The 25584-nt window shown below is 32.5% G+C and overlaps 2 protein-coding genes across 2 annotated transcripts; both read right to left on the bottom strand.

The window, feature by feature from the left end:
* Nucleotides 1–1863: 1863 nt before the first annotated feature.
* Nucleotides 1864–5420, bottom strand: LOC25491713 (CBL-interacting protein kinase 2). Its single transcript, XM_013599725.3, has 2 exons — nt 5264–5420; nt 1864–3869 (listed from the first exon to the last, which is right to left on the bottom strand). The coding sequence occupies exon 2, from the start codon at nt 3507–3509 to the stop codon at nt 2112–2114; it is 1398 nt and encodes a 465-aa protein (XP_013455179.1). The 5' UTR covers nt 3510–3869; nt 5264–5420; the 3' UTR covers nt 1864–2111.
* Nucleotides 5421–7768: 2348 nt separating this feature from the next.
* LOC25491715 (prosaposin) lies at nt 7769–12464 on the bottom strand. The gene is made up of 6 exons (XM_013599727.3): nt 12246–12464; nt 11585–11671; nt 10270–10415; nt 9741–9935; nt 9067–9126; nt 7769–8149 (listed from the first exon to the last, which is right to left on the bottom strand). Exons 2-6 carry the CDS (start codon nt 11664–11666, stop codon nt 7985–7987), a joined length of 648 nt encoding a protein of 215 aa, XP_013455181.1. The 5' UTR covers nt 11667–11671; nt 12246–12464; the 3' UTR covers nt 7769–7984.
* Nucleotides 12465–25584: the final 13120 nt, after the last annotated feature.

The raw sequence follows: 25584 nt of genomic DNA on the forward strand, positions 1-25584 counted from the left end.
TGAAATGCAAGTCACCGTGACTACATAACCAATTCAACGTTGTCATGATCAAACGGCACAAAAATCCTTAAATTCTACAAAAAAACTTAATTAGACGTACTTCTCGTGGCCCCTTTTTCACAATATTTTCCTCTCTCTCACACACACGCACACACATGTACTTTGCTAGTTTCTATAACTGTATGCATTTCAACGTTCTATACAGTGGGAGAGGATGAAGCGTTTTTGGCAATGAGTTTAATTGTGAGTGGGGAAAGCCAATGAGATCACAATTTTAGAAACCGTTTGTTTAGTTACAGTTACATAGAAGGATGGAGATTGTGTGTTGTTAACCGATAATAATTGCTGAGGGAATTTTCTAAACAAAACTTTTCGTATATGTTCACCGCTTAATCCGACTTAACCGAAACCGAGTAAACCGATAGAGAATTTGGGCAGAAATGAATCTATGATTTCAAACCGTACATTGACCTTTCAACTACCACTTTTTCTCATATTTTATTTCGAAGGGAGTATATATTTGAATTCTATATTCAAATTAAACAATAAAATTCTCCACCGCCAAAGTCTTTTTGTTTTATGTATTTGTATTGCACTATTTATAGGATGTACACCCTCCGGTCACAATTAAAATCTATTTATTAGGTTCATTCAATAAATGATGTATATGATCAATATTATAGACTATATACATCATTTATTGAATAAACCTGGGAGGATAATTTATTAGAGGAGTGTAGGGCCTTACTGCTTGATGTTTCTCTGTTTCCTAATATTACAGATTCTTGGGTTTGGCTTCCTAACCTCGTTGGAGGTTTCACAGTTCGAGGTGCTTATGAGGTTCTAACAGTGCATGTCAACCCCAACATGGATAGTGCTATGGAGTTGGTTTGGCATCATTAGGTTCCTTTGAAGGTATCGATCTTTGCTTGGCGTCTCATTAGGGATCGGCTACCGACGAGAGCAAATTTGGCAGCACGTGGTATCTTACAGTTAGTCACTGCTCTTTGCGTGAAAGGGTGTGGTATGATTGAAACAACAGATCACTTATTTCTTTCATGCCCGTTTTTTGCGGTTTTATGGGAGCAAGTGCGGCGCTGGATAGGTTGTGTGGGAGTTGACTCCAACATTATTTCTAATCACTTTGTGCAGTTCACTTGTATGTCAGGTTTTGGCAAAGCTAGGAGGTCTTTTCTTCAGTTAATCTAGCTTTTGTCATCTTGGGTGGTTTGGAATGAGCGTAATCATCGTTTGTTTAAAAATGTGGTAACCGAGGCTCCTAGACTGCTTGATAAAATTAAGTTGTTATCGTTATAGTGGCTGAAAACTAAAAATGTCACTTTTGTTTTTGGAACTCAGATGTGGTGGTCAAGTCCTATAGCTTGTCTGGGCATTGACTAATCACTGGAGGTTGTTTCCTCTTGACATTGTTACATTGTTTTCTTTGTATATTGGTAGTGGTCTTTTAGGCACATCTTGTGCTAAGAGATTGCTATTGCTTTTGGTAATATAATTTCATTTTGGTTTGTTCAAAAAAATTTATTGAATAAATCTAAAAAGTGAATTTTTGTTTATAATAGTGACTGGAAGGTGTATGTTTCTTAGTTATCATCAAACTAATTCTATACAAACTTTTTTATACGATAATTATTAGAGATTACTTATCATCGATGTTGTTGATAATGTGTTATATTTCCGCCACCCTCACTGCCCCTATGCTTGACCTCTATCATGTAACAAGACCCATAACATTATTATTAGTATAAAAGGGAATCTGAAGCACTTTAACAGTTTAACAAAAAATGATATTGTCAAGCAGATTCATTTAGGGGGGGATATAAATGATTACTTAATAAAGTATGATTTAAAAGTTTTTGCAATTTCATCATGCCATCATTTATGCTGCAAAATGCAAACACCGTTTCCAACAAAGTCAAATTACAGAGAGTACAGAAGACCCAAAGGCCAAAGGGCCAAAAAAGTATACACACATGCTTAAACCACAATTATAATGTGACAATTGTAGATAAGACAGTGTACACTTGAGACCAAGAACATAATGAAAAAGCATAAATCATACAAAAACAAATTTAAGGATATAAATCCATTAACTAAGAAGTTGTTGGTAAAACAATCTCTGATATGCCAGAATCAGAAGCCTGTTCCTCTTTCTGCAATGCTCCATGTTGCAATTGCTGTGGTTGTTCTCCTTGCCAATTCCAAACAATGTCCTTAAGCGAAGGCCTAACATTCTCCTTCACAAGCTTTTGGTACTCCAATGTGTCGCCGTTCGACTTTTTCAACTCGACTAAATGGAAAACGGGTGTGATCTCGAAAATCTCTGCATCGATACCCAGACGTCCTTTCCTTCCTTCCTTGGAACCTTCTATCTTGAACAAACCTCCATCTTTTTTCTTCACTTTTAGCCCGAGACGATTACAAATTTCTTCAAACTTGGAGATGATGATTGAAGCAGGCTTGTTAGACGTAAACCGCATTTCTGTCTTTCGTTCTTTATTGTCCTCAAACAAACCAGACAAGTCAAAACCTGACGAAAAGGAGATGATATCAAAGGCATTTAAATTATTACAAGGTTTCGACAGATCAACATGATCTCCATTCTCACAAGCCCCAAATACTCCATCAACGTCCAGAGGAGCTAGTTCTTTGTTGTTTGTGTCAGGAACAATAGGCTTCTCTAACCCCTTCTTGAACCAAGAACTTTCCATAATTTTGGCAATTGATATCCTCGTCTTTGGATTTGGATCCAATATTTTTGACAACAATCTGCGTACATCCGATGCAAACCAGTTAGGATACTTGAAATCTGCCTTGCCGATTTTCCGATACATCTCTATCAAATTCGGATCTCTAAATGGCAGAAAACCAGCCAATAGTACATATAAGATTACGCCACAAGACCATATATCGGCTTTAGTTCCATCGTATCCCTTTCGGTTTATCACTTCCGGAGCGACATACGCAGGGGTGCCACATGTTGTATGGAGTAATCCATCTTGGTGTTTAGTCTCGGCAAGCGCACTTAACCCAAAATCTGAGACCTTCAAATTTCCGTTTTCATCCAACAGAAGATTTTCTGGTTTCAAATCACGATGACAAACACCTCTACTATGACAGTAATCAACAGCACTGATCAATTGCTGAAAGTATCGCCTAGCTTCATCATGCTTGAGCTTTCCTTTAGATACCTTGTTGAATAGCTCACCGCCTTTTACATACTCCATGACAACGTAAATTTTGGTTTTGCTTGCCATTACCTCATAAAGCTCGACAACATGTGGATGCCTGATTAGTCTCATCACTGAAATTTCACGCTTAATTTGATCAATCATTCCAACCTTCAAAACCTTCTCTTTGTCAATAACTTTGATGGCCACACTCATGCTGTTTTTGAGGTTCCTTCCATGATAGACCTTTGCAAAGGTTCCTTGTCCTAATAATTTCCCTAGTTCATATCGTTGCATAATCACACTTCCACTTCGTTCCATTTCTCGTAACAACGTTGTGTATTATCGAGTGCTAATATCAAGAAGCCGCTTCTCAAGAAATCTTACAATCGCGAAGAACTGTAGCCACCTCAATCACTTGAGCACGGTAAAGATATTGACATTGGACTAATCCAATCTCGTCAAGGATGATTGAAGATAGCTCAGAAGGCGGTACAGCCTCGTTGGCATCGGCAAAAGAGTTTTTAACTAGAAAGCACATCTTTCAGCATTCCCTGAATTTTGGTGGGACACCAAAGAATACAGAATTTGTAAAACTTTCGTAGAATAATAACGAAAAAAACCAGCAACTTGTTTATCTTTTAAATTTCTGAGTATCAGAACTTATAATGACAAGCACGCCTGAAAGAAAGACAAGCAAAATTTGATAAGTAGCGAATAATCAAACCCTGCGAAATAAATTGCATAAAATCTTATGGACACAATCAACACTAATTAAATTGAAGTATATCGTATACCCAATCATTATTTATTTAAAGATATTCATTACACATACACTGATAACACTTCTCTCAAAAAGTCTATTTGTTGAAAGGGATTTTTGATTAAATGATTTGTGACAGTTGAAAAGAAAACAAGCTTAAAAAAGTAGATGAAATAAACATTAATCATATAATCACAACTGTGCAATTTTGATGAAACAACCGAAAATCAGAGATCGTTTTATTGCAGAAGTGGGAAAGATTAGACATCAAAATAGCACAATTAAAAAGTGAGCAACCAAAATTACACAATTGCTATATTCAAGACTGAATATGAAATTAAGCCTTATTATTATGTCTTCTTCTCTCATGTAACAAAGGAAGAAACATTTGAGTTTCAAATCCAAAATGGCGCGAAATAATGACTTCTTGTAATGAATCAAATTTGGGTTTAGCTTTACACAACCCTACAAAATCGACTTGTAAGGCGAGGGATTACTCCCACTCAAAGTATTCTTCAGGTTATATCTCATCAATATGAGACTCTTATCGCATCTGAATACGCTAATGACTATACATAGAGAATGACTCGAGTGGCCAATTACGGCTCATCTTGTAGATCTTGAATGGACTCTCCATCTTAAAATTTGGATTGACTATAACTCAATTCTACAAAACCAACTTGTAAGACGCTTATCATTTTTGTTTGTTAAAAAAAAAAAACTTGTAAGACGCTTATAATTTTCAGGTCATATCACATTCAATGTGAGAGTTTTAACTTATGAAGCACGGAAGCGGAGACGGACATCAGAAAGGACACGGACACCGGAACGATGCAAACACCAACACTGCTAATAATTTGACACGATACGGACACCGAACACGACACAGACACCGACACTGACAATAATTTGAGAAAATCACATAATTCAGTATAATTATATGTCTCGGTGTCAGACATAACACGTGTCCGACACTGGAACACACCTAATCGGAGATGTGCGTGTATGTGCTTCATAGATCTTAACAACTATAAACAATGACCATAATATTTTTAAACAAAACAATGACTCTACTTTTTTGAAACAAAACAATGACTATAATTAAATATAAATTGCAACAAAGTGTCATAACTCATAACACAAATATCATCAAGCAGTACCATCAAAATTCAAACCTCAGATACAAACTTGAACCAATTAAAATAAATAAAAAAAAAAGCTTTCAATGATTAAAAACTTTCAAAACAAAGAGAAGAATAATGAAAATCATAATGTAAACATAGAAGAAAATTGATATGGGTTATAAATTTACCTTACAGAAGATTTCCCATGAGTTATGATGATTTGTGTGTTGTTTTGAATATTTTTGTGTTCTCTGATTTTGAGGTGAAATGAAATGAAGAGGAAGAAGAAAGATGATAGAGGCTATAATTCTCAAGTTGACAGAGAAGACAACGAAGTTGCTGTTGGTTTTAACCAAAGAATATTAGAGAATATTCTATATGATTCACGTAATATATTGTCCCCCAAATCATTACGTCATTCTAATCGAAACTATCGTTTAAAGGTTTTAAAGAGTCGTCGAGACACTCGTTAATATTTCTCTTTCTTCTTTGATGGCAGATAGATCAACAAAATCTCGCATTTGAAAATCTTGAATTCCTACATGGATAGTCATTATTAAAAAAAAAAGAAAACATGGATAGCCATGAAAAATGTTTAGTCCTATAATATTTGTTTCGTTGGTTCATATGGATCTTACGGTATTAAAAAGTTTTTTTTAATTTATAAATGAAATGACAATCGTCGTTAAAAACTCATACATATAAATGGAGGAGTACCACAATAATGATGTCCAATGTAACGATTTTGACATTTTTATTAGATGAACTACAACTTATAGACGAATTTTATACTTTTTAATAATTAGGTATGATTAATTACTTATATATTAAAGGGACAAGGTAAGACTACCAATTATTGATGGTGACAACTAGGGTACCCATGGAAGAATGGTGGGTAATTTACCCCAACCAATACACATTAGCCACATAAGCACATATTCATGAACTATCTTGATCCCACCAATAAATTACTCATATTCATTGGTTGGTGGGTAAATTACCCACCATTTTTCAAAGGTAATTTAGAAAAAACCATTATTGATTATTTTTTTTTGGCTTATTTTCAAGTTTGGAGGCAGCACATTCTAAAATATTCTCTTAAATTTAATGATAGCATTTTTAAAATATGTCTCATTTAATTTAACTTTCATATTCCCACTAAATTTACTTATTAATCCTTAGAATTTAATTAGACCATCGAATCAAATATTTTTTTAAACGACACAATTGTCAATAAATATAATTGTTTTTTTTTTTTTAAGTAGTCAAGTGATTATTCATATCTATTATTCATCTTTAGAGATGAATAAATAAAAAATTCGAAAAAATATTAAATATCTATACATAAAACAATGTCTTCATCAACATAATTATATCCTCAAGAGAGTAATTAAATTTTTTGATAGATGAATATGGTAAAATATTAAATATCTTAAATGAAAATGCTGCCAAATATTCATGTGACATTTATTAGAAATATACCGTAAAACTATATTGAAATTTACGTAATCAACTTTTTAAACGTGTAAAAAAAAGTGTTCCAATCATAAAACAGCTTACTAATACTAGCATTATTAGCATTATTATTAGGCTCGTGCATGATGTCATCATAAAAACAATTAGGCGTGGGTTTGGTGGCTGTTTGTTAGGACAACGAATCTAGATAGAAATATAACAACGGTCCTTCATGAACAATCAATTCAAATGTTAATGATAGTATTAACGTTAATCAAAGACAAATTAAAGCATAAGTACGATATTTCCATGAGACACCTATATTGACCCAATAATATTGTGACATGTTGTGGAACAGAAGGAAGTACATTCATCAGCCAAATATAGCCTTCCCCGCTTACATTTCATTGACAAGTGTATGTGCAATAATTATGGACACGTGTTAACGTTTCATTGGCTGTGTTCCTGGAGTTTGTCCACATGGAGGGGACCATGGTAGATGGCTAACACAATTAGATTCTCATATTCTTTCATTCACGCGTGTCTCGTATTTGTCTTTCTTGCAGTTCACTTACACATCGAACACAAACACGGATATTGGATACAACACAAACACCAATAACTACTTGAAAATGTGACGTAAGTCAGTGTAATTATAGGTGTTGGACACTAACGCGTATCTGATACTGAGAAACATCTAAACGGAAGAGTGTCCGTGCTTCATAGTTCACAATGATAATAAGAAGGTTAAATTACATCAGCGGTCCTTTAAGTCTGAGGTTTGTAACAGATTTATCCTTTAGGTTGTTCTGATCACACATAAGTCCTTTAAAGTTTGATGTTTCTAACATATTGGTTTTTAAGTTATATTGGTCACACATAAATTCTTTAAGTTTGTAAACGTTTTGAATTTAATCTTTCTGTTAACGACAACGATGATGTGACCGAAGTACTAAATTGAAAACTTTTACAAAGTTAAATGACTTATATGTGACAAAAATAACTTAAATGACCAATCTGTTACAAACCTCAAACTTAAAACTAATGTGTGACCAAAATAACTTAAATGACCAATCTATTACAAACTTCTAACTTAAAGAACCCTTGATCTAATTTAACCTAACAAGAATTTGAAAAGAAAAAGGGTAACAAAAAATGTACATGAAATAAATTACTTGAACCTATAAATTAGGTCACATATTGCAAGAAGAATGAAAAAAATAAATGGAAATCAATAATTTCAAACTAGAAACAATTTCCATACTCTCACAATTGAACAAATATATAGAGTATCAAGTTGGCATTCCAGAATTACAATCTTAGACAATCAGTGAGAGTAAATATTTTTCAGCAAAAGGGCACATTCAGGTTCAATCACATGGATTTTTAATGTACATATATAGTACTAGTAGCATTAAAAATTAAAGCCTTTTGCACTATGTAGTTTTCCATGTTTAAGAGTCAGAAAACAATGCTGTTTCTTCTGTGACTGTAGCTTCCTGGCTAACAATAGTGGAAGAAGGGCAGGCATGTAGTGTAGTGCATATATCTGCTTTCTTCAGGTACTTCTCTGCATTGACTAGAATCAATGGTCCATACTCGAAAACCATCCTCTTGCACTGTAAATAAACAATTAGACGATTATGTGAAATCATAGATAAACATGAATGAATGTATTGAGAAAATTATGTACTTTTACGACTTCCATATATGTAACTGCAATTATCTGTTGTATTGGTCAATGGTTTAAAAAGCGGACAAGAGATAGAACCGGTGAAACTTCTGAGTCATGATTTAATTGGTTAAAATATGCAGCGAATACACCGGTTCAACCAACTCGGTTGAAATGGTTCAGTCCCGATTCAATCCGGTTCAACAAAACAAACCGGCGAATTGATTGGTTGGGTCAGATTTTTAAAACATTGGTATTGTTATGCTTTTCTAGTGGAGAAGTAGTAGCTCACTTGGCACTACAGGGACGTTCAAAAGAACTTATTTTCCAACTTATAATATAAACACTTGTGCAAATATCAGGAAGAGTATAGAATTAACTTATGATATGTCCTAAGTTGTTCCTAGTTTACTTTCATAAGCTATTCTTGATAGATCACGGACACAAATTTTTGACACAATTGATGAACAATTTATCCTCGTCTTCTCTTTCGGATAAATTGTGCAAGCCATTTGTGGGAACAATAGTTGTTCGTTCAAATTCTGCTATACTACAACGGCAATATAGCCCTATGGCCGCTAGTTAACAACACTACTCCTAGTATATACATAAAATTGTAGTTGCAGGGTTAGCCTACAAATGTAGGAGAGAGAATATAAAGAAATATTCACATACGGGGGGTTGGGTAGCTTAACTGGTCAGAGCTAAGGGATTAGAGTTTAGGAGTTAAAAGTCCAAAGTTCAAGTCCTGGCAAACTATTGTAGTTTAATGAATTGAATAAGAATATGAAACTTAATTTTATGACCAAAGGGTTATTCAACAAATAAAAGAGAAAACAAAAGGAACTTCTCATTTTTTTTTACCTCCTTCTTATACTTCTCCATATTGTTGCATGCCTTCAGTAGTTTCTGAATTATCTCTAGCTGTCATTTTATAATAAAGTTTTAGCTGTGTACTCAACAAAATGTGAAAATACCAAGCAGGGGGAGGATTAAAACATTAATAATATGCATTATATTTGTAAATCCAACATTCTTATAACCTAAGATGGCGAAAAAACTACATAATGCATTGCATTTTAAACATGAATCCAATCCGGTCGATACAAATCTATGATCTATTGTGTGTATCTATTTTGAACATGAATGTTATATTGACTCCCGACTCGTCATGCTGAATCCCGATTTGTTATGACCAAACCTGATTCACTATGATGAATCTCGATTCCTTCCAACGAACCACTACGTAAACGTAGTGTAGTAAGCCACTTTTCTATCAACTTTGTATAGTTGGTCATTTTTCTTTTCTCGTTTGATTTATGACTTTTAATCCTTAAATTATCGAGGTTCCTATACGTTAGCATATATAATTTTGCCGTGTCACTTGTATTTACATAAAAATATCATACTTTTATTTATTAGTAATGCATCTTACGATTCATAATAAGATTCGATTACCAATAGTTATTTCGATTCATGATACGAATCTCTAATGCTCATATTAAGGAGGGGTAATGTAGAGCAGTAAAATCACTAACCTTAGTTTCAGGATCATTCAACTCAACTAATAATTCTGCAACAGTATCTTTACAAAAGCCACAACTATTTCCATGAACCTGTGAAGAAATCGTTGCAGACTCACAAAGGTGGTACTTTTCACAGAGTTCTGCAGGCATCATTCGAGCTATTTTTGAGAAGAAAAGTTGAACATGATGGTCCACCAATTCAAAGCACTGTACAATGTGCAATACAAAACAAACAGAGATGAGTTAAAAATAAGGCTTGATAAGTTCTTATTCCTTCACAATTCTACACTATAAGTTCGTTAAATTTGACGGTAATTGTTCAACTTGTATGACTTTAATCACTAATCATTCAATTTTTTCAAGTTTTACCAATGAAAATTCAAAGGTCAATTCAACAAAAACTAAGCTGCTTATTCAGGTTATAAGAAACTGCTAACATGGTCGTCTGTTCACTTTTCTCGATAAAAATAATGGAAATTTTAAAATTTTATGCCATACATTTAGAAAATTTACAAAATATAATCAAGCAAAGGAGACAAACCTGCTCGCTGAAAGCCGGAAGCTGATGGCAAGTATTATGAAGGTCATCAATGATCTTTGCCTGAGTCTTGTTATCCTTTAGATAATCAAGAATCTCAGTAGTATATTCCTCACAAATTGAACACGCATCTGGTTTTCTGTTTAATTCTGCATATGAAAGATACGTGGAAAGATGAATAATCTTACATTTGTATTTCAAAACACTAACTATGTTTAAGCACAAAGAATTTCTTTCAAGTGTAAAAATGTACATGCTATTATAGGCTAAAGTACTTAAAATCGGGCTTAGATTTGAAATTTCGTTAATTCATACATCTGCATTATAGGCTATCAACTAGGCTTGATCGATAAATTTCTGATATATCATACAATCAGAAACAGAATTCAGGTTATATACAGGGCTGACAAGCTACATTTTTTTTAAGGAAAACCGGATATACTAAAAAAAGTCGACTACATAAGAACAGGTAACGTATCAGTGAAAAGGGTCTGTTTCTATTCGAAAACAGTTGGACTTTTTGGCCTTTCAGAATGCGTCTTCTCAATAGGTTTATCTTATTTTTCTCCATCTCATTCTTTTGGCTACTTCACTTAATTGGTACTACCTTACTAATGAAAATGGCATATCTCAATACTTAGAAACATCCGCTGCACATCAGATATCAATCCGAACTTAATTTGGACCAATTAAATCAAGGTTCTAATTAAGGGTGAGCGTTAGCACAATGGTAAGGTTTTTGGTTTGTAACCTCGAGGTGACAGGTTTAAATATTGGAAACAGTCTCTCCGTTTGGCTCCCCAACCTCACATGAACAGATCATCTCATGTGTAATTTACGCATCAGAGAGTAAATAACGACCTCTCACAATTCGAGAAACACATGTAAAATTTAGATAGAATGAGTTTGAATGGTGGGAGATCTCAACTTCATCTCTCATCTGCAAATTACACATGAGAGGGTCCATTTGCCCTAACTCAACTTCTTATGTTAAGTAGCTCGTCGCCCTATATATTATCGGCCTAAGCACAATGGTAAGGTTGTTGCCTTGCAGCCTGAGATAAGAAGATCAAATCCAAGACACAATCTCTCTGACTGGTGCCCCGACCTCACCTAGGCCCTACCGGAAGTCTCGTGCATTGAGCCACCCTATATGCTAGTTTAGAATACCAACAACTATTTTCTTGTTTATCATTGATGGCTAAAAGTAACCAATTAATCTTTGAACTTTACATAAATAAATAAATAAACTTCAAACCATCAAAGCAAAAAAGACAAGAAAAAAAGAACAAGAGTATTAGCCAACAATGTTAATTACCAGGATTTGCAAACTCTCTTGCATCACAAGCCCAAACAGCACCCAACAAAATCAGAAATAAAAACCCTATTTTGCCTTCCATAATCTCTGTAACAAACAAGCATTCCAAAACATAGTGTTAACAACTTCCTTTAGAGAAACGGCAATAGCCAATAAAAAATTCAAGCACTAGATATCTACGAAACACTAATACAGACAAAAACACTGGACACAACGTTAACATGTTGACACAGGTAATAATTTTATAACATGACATAGTTAAAGGTAATCACATACGTCAGTGTTGGATACACGCTTTCGATCATAAGTGTCATGATAAAGAGCTATTTATTCCAAAATATACATGCAATATTGATATGTTTTTTCAACATGATAGAATAATAACTTAATAAAATATTGTATTTTCTAAAATATTTTAAGTGTCGATATTGATTTGCCCTAATCTCCACCCTAAAATATTTGTAATCATAGATATAATATAGACCATGATTGAGAATACGTTGGTGCAAAACATTAATGAAGTTATGTGTCATGAACGTGTGGATAGAAACATAGATTAATGAAATACAGATTCATATAACATAAGAAATTCATGAATGAGGTAAATTATATGATCAAGATAAAAAAAAGGATGTGAGGGAGGAATGTTGAGAGAGAATACCTTTCAGGGAGGAGGGTAGGGCAACGTGTTGGAAATCTGCGTCTGGTGCAACTATTGAGGGGTTGGAGATCAAGAAGAGAGAGGAAACCGTGGCAGTAAACGGAAAAAATTACTGCATTTTATTAGGTTTTACTTCTTAATCTTAATAACTAAATTTACCGTAATTTACTCAAAAATTTTTCGAGGTTTGTTTTATCCATAAAATGTGTATATTCAGTTAAAAACGATATGAAATGAACTTAATGAAATATACTCAAGTTTCGTCCAACAATTTCTTAAAAAGAGTGTTTGTCTATAATAAATAACCAATATTGACTTTAAAATTGTCCTTAAAAAAAGGTCTTTTAAATTGTCAATTAAGAACAAAAACCTTATTATCAATTAAAAAATTAACCTCTTATATTATTTACTTAATTTTGTGGTGAAAATTAAGGTTCAAGTTTTGAGTAATAAGTTTTGAGTAATTAAGGTTCAAGTTTAAAAGGGGAGAGTAAGATTCTACATTTGTTCAATTGTTTTAAAACTCAGATTGAACCGGCCGGTTGATCCGGGAACTGGCCCCCTGTCTGGTTCAGTCTAAGCTTTAGATTGTTTGTGCAGTTAGCTCGGTGTGAACCGCTACAACTCGGTCAGAACCGGTGAAAACTGATGAACTGATAGTATATGAACCGGGACGATTTCATAACAAACTAATATTTTATTAAACAAATTTTATTAAAATAGTGGCATACGTTAGGATCGAACATGCGACATTATGCTTGACTCCCACAACCTAAACCACTGCAATATGCGTTGCATTTGGTTAAAGTTTGCTTCTAGACATTAATCATATCGTTAAATAAAAATCATAGTTTTAAAACTCAGAACGAACCGGTCGGTCGAACCAGTCCGACCATGAACTAGAGGTAAGCCGGTTCGGTCCATATATCGGATCAGTTTGTCATTGAGCAGCTATGGACCGGTACAACTCGGCCAGAACCAGCATAAACTGATGACTCGGAGGTCTGCTCAAACCAGTCGGGTCAAGACTTGACCTTTTTTTTTTGGACAAGATACAAGCACATGCTATATTTAAAAAAAAAATTAAAGAATACTTCCAATTTTCCTATATGAGGAATTGAACCAACAACATTACCCGAATATCTGATATGCCCTAGCGCCACGCCTTGCACACAATTGTGATACTGTTCCACTTCTCATTTTTTTATTAAATTCAAGGATTAAATATGTTTTTAGTTCCTACATTTTGCACCCCTTCAAAATATAATCCATACATTTCATTAAAATCTCACATTTTTTTCTCCTTACCATAATTAGTTCCTGCTATCAACTTTCATCCACTTACCAAAAGGAATGTTGACGTGACATTTTTTTTTGTCCTTTTAAATAGATTGGGTCAATTATTGAAAATGTAAGCAGGTATGAATGAATATGATGATAACAACTTGTGAAACAAAATAGAGTAACTTGTGTATAAAGTGTATAACACACAAAATTCCAAATCCAAATAACAAAACAAACAGAGAGATAAAGAACAAAGAAAAAGAAGAAGATCCCAACAAGTGCATCGTGGGAAGTGATGATTTCCAATTCCACATTCCACCAATCAATGTAACTTAACCAAACCCATCACTTTTCTATAAGTTTTCGTCTCTGTTTTCATCTTTCTTCTCAAGATTTTTGTAAAAATTTAGTTTGATTCCAAAATTTAGCGATGATTAAATATGAAAAATGAACTTGTGAAATTATGTTAATTTTTTTGACTTTAGTGTAAGTAATACGAGATTTTCATTATAAGGATCGAGTGACACAATCGAGTCAACCGATTTAATCCGATTTTTTCATTCGTTTCGACCAGTGATTCAATGGTTTGACCATTGGCTCAGTGTCCCAATGGTTCGACCATTGATTCAGTGTCCCAGTACCCTTATTGAGTTGATTATCGGTTCGAGTTTTAAAACTATGAATAAAAATGTGGGTTCCCATCACATTAAATAGGAAAATGTCTAAAGAATACAAAATCCCATTTAAATAAATTTGACATTTTTAATATTTATCTAAATATTATATGGTTTATTTAGATATAAAATATACGTCCCCGTGAGCTTAGGTCATTTGGTAAAGACAATGCATAATATATGCAAGGTCTGGGGTTCGAATACCGGCCACCACAAAAAAATATATAAAATATACATGTTACGATCAATGATTTTGAAGAATTAGTTTGCGAAATTATACAAGTTTGTTTAATGATTTTTGACATTTTATAGGTGCCATAGTCTCTCAAAAAAAAAAAAAAAAGTTTAATATGCATATCATATATTTTCTGTCAACAAAATATAGCTATACTCTTTAAGAAAAATATAGCTATACAAATATTAATAGACATATTACATGTCAGTTTTTAAGAGTCCGAGTCATCGATTCATTCCGATCTAATTTGGTTTAATACCTATAAAAATTTAATCTTAAGACCAATTCATCTAACCGAGTTATTCGATTTAATCAAATTACCTATGCCGAGTCGATGATCGAGCGCCGAGTTTTAAAACTATGCTTTGTTCCATTATTTAAAGATTGAATTTGATTGAATCCATATTTATAAGAAAGATTGAATCCATTTATTGAGTCAAATCCATGGATACACATTTATTGAGTCGAAGATTTTTTTTAAAGGCATATGTGTGTGAAAGTCAAAGATTGAGATTTTTAACATCGAAAAAAAATTTAAATATGTCATTGGTCCCTGCAATTTATCCCTATTTTGACATTGATCCCTGCATATTTTTTTGTTTGACATTAATCCCTGCACTTTGTAAAAGTTTTGTTATTGGTCAATTTCGTTGAGTCTAAGTTAAAAAAAAAAACCAAAACTAATGTGTGCCATGTGAACCAATCATTCTACGCCACATGGCACACTAAAAGACAAAAAAATATTCCATTTATTAATCTATGGCTATAAATAAGGTTATGTCAAAGTTCTAACACACAAATCTTCATAAATTTATCAGAGATAGAGGAAATACAAAATACAAACATTGAGAAGAGTTATGACAGAGAACGTGATGAGGAAAAGTATCACCATGATGATGATTATTATGCTTGTTATAACTCAATTATGTGAGGCAACTCAATCTTTTACAGATGTTAAGAATGAATACCAAGACTGTGATCAATGTAGAGCTGCTTGCGGCCAAACATGTGGAAACCCAACTGAACCACTTCTCGCATGCTATAGATATTGTTTGCATGTTAATTGCCCAGATTGCCCTTGCTTGGTATGCTATAAACCACATGAACCTTTGCTTGAGGAAAACGATTAAAGCTTTGGATGCATGTGAGGCTTTGCAAGAGAAAATGAACTCATCAATCAATAAACTTAACCATAGTGCTAAAAAAATCCCACTGTTCAAACACCAATAAATTGTAATATTTTCTTCTATGTATTATATCATATTAAAATAATACACTGCTTGCAAGGCTATTAAACTTTATTCCAAAGTCTAAACTTCTAGACCTAAAGGGTTTGTCTTATTTGGTTTCATTTTACTATAAATACTCAGTTTTGTTGCAATGCATTCCATCCATTTCCATTTCCTCTCTGTATTGCTTTGCCCATTATCTCATTCACACCTAAATTCACAGCAACCATGTCCAAAGAGTAGAGTATTTTTACATGCAGAATTATTTGAAGGGGAAAATTATTAGAAAGGCTATTCCAAGAGAAAAAAGGTTGATTAAAGATAAAGAACAAATATTAAGGAAAGGTAAGACAATGTTTACTATTTCAAACTACACTGTTTAACCTCTTCTTTATTTGCTATTCACTTATTTGAAGGTACTTATCAAATTTCATATATACATTCGTTTGTGATATTCATCATTAAATTTCTATCATCTTCTTCGCTTTTACACTTGGAAGCTATGATAAGCAAGACAACAAAATCAGTAGTTCTTCATGTGAGTAATCTTGAGACTCCACACTGAAATGGTAGTGATGCTTCAAAGTTCAAACAAGGATTTACCTTTACAATGTAATCTGAGCACTGTGAAATGGTGTTGATAGCCATTTGTTTAAATTTGTTTGATTTTCAAAATACATACCCTAAAATATATCTACAAAAATAAATAAAAATATTTTCTTTTTTCTTTGGTTGATTTTTCAAAATATTTTCTAATCAAAAGAATATAAAAAAATTATTACTCTTTTTGAAAAGGAAAAAAATATTTGATTACTTTTTTTAAGAAATTATATAGTATTTCTTATCGTTGAACTTTAATTTACTTCTAATCGAATCTATTCTTATTAATTTTTTTTGGGGTGGGGGTGAGGATAATAGGAAAATTGCTTAGGTTGATTGGAACTCTGTTTGTATGAGTAAGGAGGTTGGTGGTTTGGGGGTAAGGAGATTGAAAGAGTTTAACATTGCTCTTCTTGCTAAATCGTGTTGGAGATGTTTAGTGGATAGAGATGGCTTGTGGTTTAGAGTTCTGTTGTCCCGTTATGGTGAGGAGAGGGGGCGGATTAGAGAGGGTGATAGGATGGGATCGGCGTGGTGGAAGGAAATTGTTAAAATTCGAGAAGGGATAGGTGTGGAAGGAGAAAGTTGGTTTGAACCTAATATTACAAAGCGTCTCGGTAACGGTCTTAACACTTATTTTTGGTCCGACTGTTGGGTGGGGAATGAATCGTTGATGGACAGGTTTAGGAGACTTTTTGACTTATCAGTTCATCAGGATTTGACGGTGGGTGCTATGCATGCCTTAGGTTGGGGAGAGAATGGGGAGGCTTGGAGACGGAGACGTCGTTTGTTTGCCTGGGAGGAGGAATTAGTGGTGGAGATTAGGAACTTGTTGTCTAACATTTCTTTGCAGGAATCTGAGACAGATGTGTGGCTTTGGCGACCGGACACAATAATTGGGTTCACGGTTCGTGGAGCGTATCAAATGCTTATGAGGCAGGAGATACAGGAGGCTGATGTTGTTTTGGATGCACCATGGCACAAAAATGTTCCTTTAAAAGTCTCTATTTGCGCTTGGCGTCTCATCCGCAATAGATGGCCGACAAAGGACAATTTGGTGCGTCGAGCTGTTATTTCTAATGAAAATCAGCTTTGCATTTCGGGTTGTGGTCAACAAGAAACAATAGATCACTTAATAATTCATTGTAATTTTTTTGGAAATCTTTGGAAACTAGTAAGGCCTGGATTGGTGTTTATTTAGTGGATCCTCAACAGGTTACGGATCATTTCCATCAATTTATTTATTCTTCAGGTGGTTATGCTCCTCGTCGATCTTTTCTACATTTGATTTGGCTATGTTGCATTTGGGTTATTTGGAATGAAAGAAATCAAAGGCTCTTTGCTCACAAAGCCAATACGGTGGTGCAGCTCTAGGAAAAGGTTAAGTTGTATTCTCTTCGTTGGTTGAAAGCTAAAAATGTGTGTTTTCCTTTTGGTTATCATTTATGGTGGCAGCATCCCCTTGTTTGTTTAGGGATAGGCTGAGGTTCATTTTCTTTTCTAATTTTTAGTTACAGACTGGTTGTGTTTTCATTGTAACTTTGTTTTGCTTCTCAATGCACTTCTTGTGCTAGAGAGCAAGATTTTTGTTGTTAATATATATCTCATTTTGGCTTGTTCAAAAAAAATTTACTTCTAAATTTTTAATTTAAAACTTCGCTGTTCAAATTGATGGCTGATCGTTCCTTTTTTTTTTTAAATTGCAAAAACAACTAAATTGATTTGTATAAAATTAAAATTAATTAATGGTAGATTTAGAAGAATTAAAATTAACTAATGGTAGATTTAGAAGTTTACAAATGAATATTAATTTATCTTCATAGAACTTCTATTATACTTTTTACACGGTACTTCATGATCCAGAAGAATGCATAAACTCTTATGAAGTCTATCTAAATTTTAAGGTTACTTTATATTTTATTTTGAAGGAAGGTAACTTTATATTTCTTCCATGTTATTAAAACCTCGGATGAAATGAAAGTTGAGTTTGTCTTAAACCGTAGAAATTCTAAAAATTGTTTTGCAAAGTAATACGTAATTTATTTGATTCATGGTAATGTCAAACTATCATGGCTAGAGCTCACACAATTTAATTGTGGAGACGTTGAGTGTCTGAGGTTCGAACCATGACTCCTTCATATAATATGCAACATCCTTATCAACTGAGTTAAACTCACAAGAATATGCGAGGGGCTTTCACCTCCATTAGGGTTGGGAATAGGCCAGGCCGGCCTACAGGGGCCTATGGCCTGGCCTGTTTAAGTCTGGTCTGGCCTGGCCTGTTTATTAAAAAGGCTAGGCTTAGGCTTTTTAAAAAGCCTATTTAAGTAAATAGGCCAAGCTTAGGCTATAAAAAAAGCCTATGAATCCTAATAGGCCGGCCTGTTTATGCATGTTAGGCTTCATAGTGGACTTTTTAAATAGGCTTTAAAGCTTTATAGTGAAATATGTTTTTAAGGCCTTATAGTGATAGACAAATCTTACACTGGAATAGGCTTTGAAGCCTATTAAGCCTATTTAAAAGTAGATAAAATGGAATGTTTAGTGACTTTAATAGTAAGTAGGCCTGTAAATAGGCTTTCAGGCCAGGCCAGGCTTTTAAATAGGTCAGGCCAGGCCAAAATAATAGGCCTATGAAAGACCATAGGCCAGGCTCAGGCCTGCAAATTTTTTCGTAGGCCAGGCTCAGGCCTATCAAAGCCTGGCCTGACCTGGCCTATTCCCAACCCTAACCTCCATAAACTGTGTTGCGGGAGTTTTGAAAATTAATATTTATATGAATCCCTCAAATGGTATCTTAGAATTAATCATTACCATACAAATATTTTTGTCCCAAAAAATAATATTTAAGCCTCCATTAAAAAAATCAGCTTTTCTTTCTTTATAAAAAAATATTTTGTTTCATTCCTATAAATCTAAATTCTATTAGACTACCATGTGAAATTTTATTTATTTCCACAATAATTATATTTTGTTTCAAAATTATAGTGAAAATAATTAGTTCTCTATCCCCTAAAGAAAATTAGTTCTCTATATTTAATCATAAACATTTTTTTTGGTTACATTTAATCATAAACATTTGAACTAGCATGAATAATTTGGTTTACATATATACATATATATATATATATATATATATATTGAATAAGGGACTGAATTTCATTAATTCATAAGGTCGTTAAAATACACATTTAAAATTGCTTCTGGCACCTCCTCAATCCAAAAGGAATTTTGGTTCGAGTGAGTAACTGGGCCCGACTATGGGTTGTAGCATTAGCCTCTCTATAGATAAAATTACAAGAATTATGTTTTTCTCCCAACATAAAACACTCGCGTCGAATTGAACTTCCCAAAATACTCCTGCATGAGTTAACTCACGCAAGTGTTGATTTCAGCGTGAATTACGTTGTGCAGAATTTTAACACTTGTGAGTTAACTCATGCAGGAGTATTTTCGGTATTTCAGTTGGACGCGAGCAAAATGTGTTGGGTTAAGAGCATAATTCAAATTTTGATTTCACTTTTGAGTATTTAAAGATGCAGAAAAATTGCTTGAAATAACAAGAAAATGTTGTTTGGTTCATGATTATGTGTTTAAAGTTAATTTCCAGTGAAATAACAAGAAATCTGCAGGAGCGTAATATATTTTGTAAAATGAGCATCGTCTTTTTTTAACTTTTCTTGAATGCCCGTTGATTTCATTAGAAGGCATGTGTAGAACAATTTATAAACAACAACATAATCAAATACAAATAAATATTCATTATAGTAGTTCAAATGCATAAATTTCTTAACCATAAACATATAATCCAAAAACTAAAATGATAGAATGCAAATACATAAAAAACCTCAAATTTCAACCAAAGCATAGAACCAACTGAAATAAAAATTATAAAAATTAATCTTAACCTAAACCATAGACTCTATTACTTATACTTGTATAGAACCCACTCTATCAAATCCTTCATAGAATCTTTCAGGGTCATTAGTAAGACTCTGTTTTGCTCATCCTTAACCATTTCTAAAGCATAACTAAATTGTTTCCCATCCAAAAGTCCTTCTTCCTTTGCACTTTTTAATATTGCAAACATGTTGGAATAGAATATTTTCCATTGACATGAGATGTTGCTTCAATTTCAGCCTTTTCAACTTCATTATGATTTTCTGCTACTTGGATTAATCGTTCTAATGTTTTTCTCATAGTTGGTGCAGTCCCAACCTTTGCCTTACTCTATGTTGCTTTCTCATCCATATTTGGTGAAACCTTTCTTTTATTTTTTTGATTGACTGTTTTCCACAGGGCTTAACTCATCAATGTTGAGTTCATCGTCAGATTCAATAATTTCATGGGCCACATCTGCAATAGTATTTTTTTCTAGTAGACTCTAATGGCACACCCATAGTTGGTGCCCATGCACATTGACTAGTTGCCACAATCTCTCCAAATATGAATTTCAATTCATCACGAAATTTCAAACCTTGAAATCGAAATTTCTCATATTTCACATTCTCCTGTGTAACCAATAAAAATAGATAAAATTTAGGCTATCTAAATTCTCCTATTTACTTTCAATGAATAAAAATTAAAGTTCATAGTACCAACCCTTATCTTATCATCGCACCAAGCAGAATCAACATCAATATTTCCTATCTGATGATTCCATCCTAAACCAGTTTCTTTACCTAGTAATTGTTTCCATATAGTCCGCTCACCTCTTAAAGTGTCCATCCTATTCTTCTGCTTTTGAGTATAGTTTTTATTAGAACGCTTGTTGTACTCGTCGCATATTTCATCCCATTTTTATTTCTAAAAGCAATTCCTGGTTTTCCGCATATACGAATCTCAACCATACAAATGTCAAGTAACATTTTGGTACTAAATGTATCCCACTTTGCTTTTCCTAAGTTTTCAGAACTATTTGGAAGGCTTTCTTTAGAAGCCATGAACTGCAACAATACATATATTAGAAACTTGTGTATATTTATGAATCGTAAATATGTAAGAAAATATATATATTTTTTTAATAAAGGCAGAGAAAATTAAATTGCAAAAAAAAGTGGTACATAGAACAATTGGGGGGACTCAAGCCTTAACCCAATGAGACAAAAAGAGAGGCTAAAAGAACCCAAACAAAGGCTAAGCCAAAACAAACACAATGACAGTCCTGCAAGCTAACTGAATCCATTAGGATAACTCAGACACTGCTACAACTACCATACGCAGAAAGCAAAGTCAAGTCTCTAACTACAAACCAGGAGACAAATTCCAACCAAAATTCTGTCCAAATGAGAGCCACAATTATCCCAATAGCAAACATGTTAATATATATATACACATACATAAGGAAGAATAAGATTTTTATTTCTTTTGTTAAAAAAAAAGATTTTTATTTCTTTAAAACCATTTTTTCTCTGACGAAAAATTTCTTAGCAATTTTGATGTTGGTGCTATTGTATATAGGAAAATGCTAATGTTAAGAAATCAAGTTTAGTAATATTTTATTGAGATGTGCTTAACCAACTCTTTAAAAGTGTAAAAAAATAATATTATTTTTATTATAAAACTTTCTTTTTTAAATCCTTTAACAAGAACAATTGTTAACAAACATACATAAACATAGACACCGAACACATATACGTCGAAATTGATAATAATTTTACAAAATAATATAATTTAATGTAATTATATGTGTTGGTGTTGAACACCGATGTATCAAATACCAATGTATATATGACATCAAAACACATCTAATTCAAAAAATATTCGTATCTGCTAATATAACTCTTGTACACTTCTGGTTGACGTGTTGAATATATTCATATATATTGCATTTAGTAGTATTAAATATTGTTAATATACATACTTACGAGGTTGACATGTTGTTTTACGTTGACTTTGATTTGGTTGATTTTGAGTCATATATCATATATAGTAAACATATGTCAAACATGAATAAAGGAACATGCAACTTGCAATCACAAAAGCATAATAAAGTATGATATTGATTGAATAACAAACAAAAAAAGAAAACAGAAGTACATAGAATACTGATTTGATAACATGATTCAACAAAATTGAAAAGCACAACATTTTCGGTTAACTCATCAAATTTCAATTCCGTTTTTTTTCTTCTTTCTATTATAAACTCTTTCATATTTTGTGCGTACATGAGAGATAATATTAAATGAGGAATAATATATTGGCTAAATTGCATTTTTGGTCCCTTAACTATTTAGGTAGTATTGCTTTGGTCCCTTAATTAAAATCGATTTATTTTGATCCATTAACTTCTCTCTGTTACACATTTTGGTCATTTCGGTTAATTTTAATTCAAAAACGTTAGGTTTTCTTCATCTAATTCTCCTCTTTCTCATCTTCATATCATCTCCATAAACCTTCAACAACAAGAATTCCAGAAAAATTCCAGAAGAAAATAAAGAAAAGCTAACGTGTTTGAATTAAAACTAACGGAAATGACCAAATGTGTAACAAAGAGAAGTTAAGAGATCAAAATAAATCAAATTTTAATTAAGGGACCAATACGATACTACCTAAATAGTTAAGGGACAAAAAATGCAACTTAGCCTATAATATTTATATTGACATATATTTCTTTAAGACAAATCAAAATTATTAGTTTTTTAGAGTGATTGATTGTAAAATATTTATAGTAATTGTTAATTTCATTTAAATGTTGCAATTAATTGTATGATTAAAATGGAAAATCGATAATAAAATCATTAAATGATAGATCGATGTACTATGTAGAACCATGTAGAATACAAATTAGACATAAGCTATGGGAAAATATGCCACGTGGCATATCGATGATGTGGATAGGCCAGAGGAATGTGATCATTAAATATGGTCATTGTAAATCATTTTCAATTGTATATAAATATAGAATATAGATATAAATAGATATAGATTTAAAGGTATTTAATTGAATCCATATATTGAGAAAAGAGTGAATTCATTTATTGAGTCAAAGATTTTTTTCAAACTCATATGCGTGTGAATCAAAGATTGAGATTTTTAACATGGGAAAGAAATAAAGAACACTAATTATATGCTAATTAAATATTTTTAAGAATAAATAACATTTATTAATTTATGGTTATAAATAAGGTTATGTCAAAATATTTTTTTACTGTAAAAGTTCTAACACACAAATCTTCATAAATTTATCAAAGATAAAGGAAATACAAACATTGAGAAGAGTTATGACAGAGAACGTGATGAAGAAAGGTATCACTACGATGATGATGATGTTAATGGTTATGCTTGTTGTGACTCAAGTATGCGAGGCAACTCAATCTTCTATAGGTGTTAATAATAACGACCAATATTGTAATCAGTGTAGAGCGGTTTGCGACAAAAAATGTAATCCTGATTCTCAATTAATTCCCATATGTTATATGTATTGTGTGCATACGACATGCCCAAGTTGCGAAAATCATTCCCTTGAGGAAAATGATTAAAGCTTTGGATGCATGTGAGGCTTTGCAAGAGAAAATAAACTCATTAATATATCAATGAATTTTAACAAATAATGTCCATTGGCCCATTTTGTTTATAAATTTCTTTTCATATTATATTTCTTCTCTTTTTTTTAAAAATAAAATTATACGTTCCTCAAGGCACGGATCTACGAAGAGTAAAATAGGGGCAACTGTTATATTTATTAAAATTTTGAAATTTTAATGATGGCTCCCTCTTAAACTAATAGATTGCTCCCATTAAATAACAATTTATACTATAAGAAAGAGTTTCGCTCGTTAATTTTATAAAACTAAATGTGTAAATACATTTGAGATAAAATTTTGGATAATTTCTACCAAATTTTTTAAATATTAAAACACATAAAAAACAATTTTAATTTGTAGATGTTGATGAGCCTTTAATTTTTCTAATATATAATAGGATATTGTTTATTTTTTGAAAGAATAATAGGATAGTGTTTATAATCTCAAATAGTTTGCTCAATAATAATGATTGTATTATTATATCACTTTTACGTTGCTAAAATTTTTCTATATATATCTATCATATAAAATCTTGTCCCCGCAAGTAAACATTTATGGATCCGTCTCTGCTTTCCTCCTTTTTTCAATAACTCTTCCCCTTCTTTTATGTTCAATTATACACTCTTTTCTTTTAAAAAGAAAATGCATAGAGAAAATTATATTCTTCTTGCAAAAGATATGCTTGAATTGCAATATTCTTTTTAGAGAATTAAATATGTATTTCACTTTAATTAATTTTAACATAAATAAACAATACAAAAAATAAGCACATATTGCGAGTGTATTAAGCCATTTTGCGAGGGGCTTTAACTTCCATTAATTTTTTTGCGACAGTTTTGAAACTTACTACTTATATGAATCCCACAAATTGTATCTTAGAATTAATCATTACCATACAAATATTTTTTCATGGCAAGGGAAATAGATGTTCCAAAGTGTATCGTTGACGCAACAATCTTTTTAGAGCAAGGGAACCAAAGTGTAGGGATGTGCTTTAGAGATGATAAGCAATGACATATTTTAAGGAATACCATAACTCCGAGAGTCAGGAGAGAGTTGAGATCCTCTCCAATCTCGGTGGAGAGGCTTAAAGAAAACCCTATTATGACTTGATAACATGAGTTTAGCTTCGATGTACATATAACTTGATGCCATTCTAAATGTTTGTAAAGTCTCTCTAATATTTTCAAAACTTAAAAGATAATTTTTCAGGAGACAAATAAATAATGCCACGAGTTAATTGTCTATAAAAAAAAAAAAAAATTTGGTGCAAAACTCCCTATAAATTTTCAACACAACACAAATACTAGACTAAACTCCCTAAAAATTTGGACAAACCGTACAACTATGCTCCAAGATTCCTTCATCGGACTAATCTCAGATATTTTATCTGATCTTGGAAATAAAATAAAATCAGTCAAAATACTAGACTAAACTCCCTAAAAATCAGTCAAAATAACATAAGTTAAGGAAATAAGCACTATGTGTTCATTTTTTTTGTTTTTCTGTAATATTCTGTTCATTTTTTCGATTGAAACCCTGGTAATTGATTACCCCGAATTTCAGCACATCAAACTAACTCCATATGTAAACTTTTGATTGAAATCATGGTGCATTAAATACTCTTATCAAATAGAGATAACATTTTAGGTTAATTCACCAAATTATGATTGTTGTTTCTATTATAAACTTTTTCATATTTATTGTGTACATAAAAGAAAACATTGGTGCATTAAATATTCCTCTCAAATTCTGATTTTTTGAACACAACATTTTCGGTTAACTCATCAA

The sequence above is a fragment of the Medicago truncatula genome, chromosome 4 (assembly GCF_003473485.1).
Source record: "Medicago truncatula cultivar Jemalong A17 chromosome 4, MtrunA17r5.0-ANR, whole genome shotgun sequence".
NCBI classification, from domain to species: Eukaryota; Viridiplantae; Streptophyta; class Magnoliopsida; order Fabales; family Fabaceae; genus Medicago; species Medicago truncatula.

Excerpts from the sequence above, each read along its gene's own strand:
- LOC25491713 (XM_013599725.3), bottom strand. The coding sequence starts at position 3,509 with ATGGAACGAAGTGGAAGTGTGATTATGCAACGATATGAACTAGGGAAA.
- LOC25491715 (XM_013599727.3), bottom strand. The coding sequence starts at position 11,666 with ATGGAAGGCAAAATAGGGTTTTTATTTCTGATTTTGTTGGGTGCTGTT. Across the intron at positions 9,936-10,269 it reads TTCCGGCTTTCAGCGAGCAG|TGCTTTGAATTGGTGGACCA; the intron begins GTTTGTCTCCTT and ends CACATTGTACAG. Across the intron at positions 8,150-9,066 it reads TGGAGAAGTATAAGAAGGAG|TGCAAGAGGATGGTTTTCGA; the intron begins GTAAAAAAAAAT and ends GTTTATTTACAG.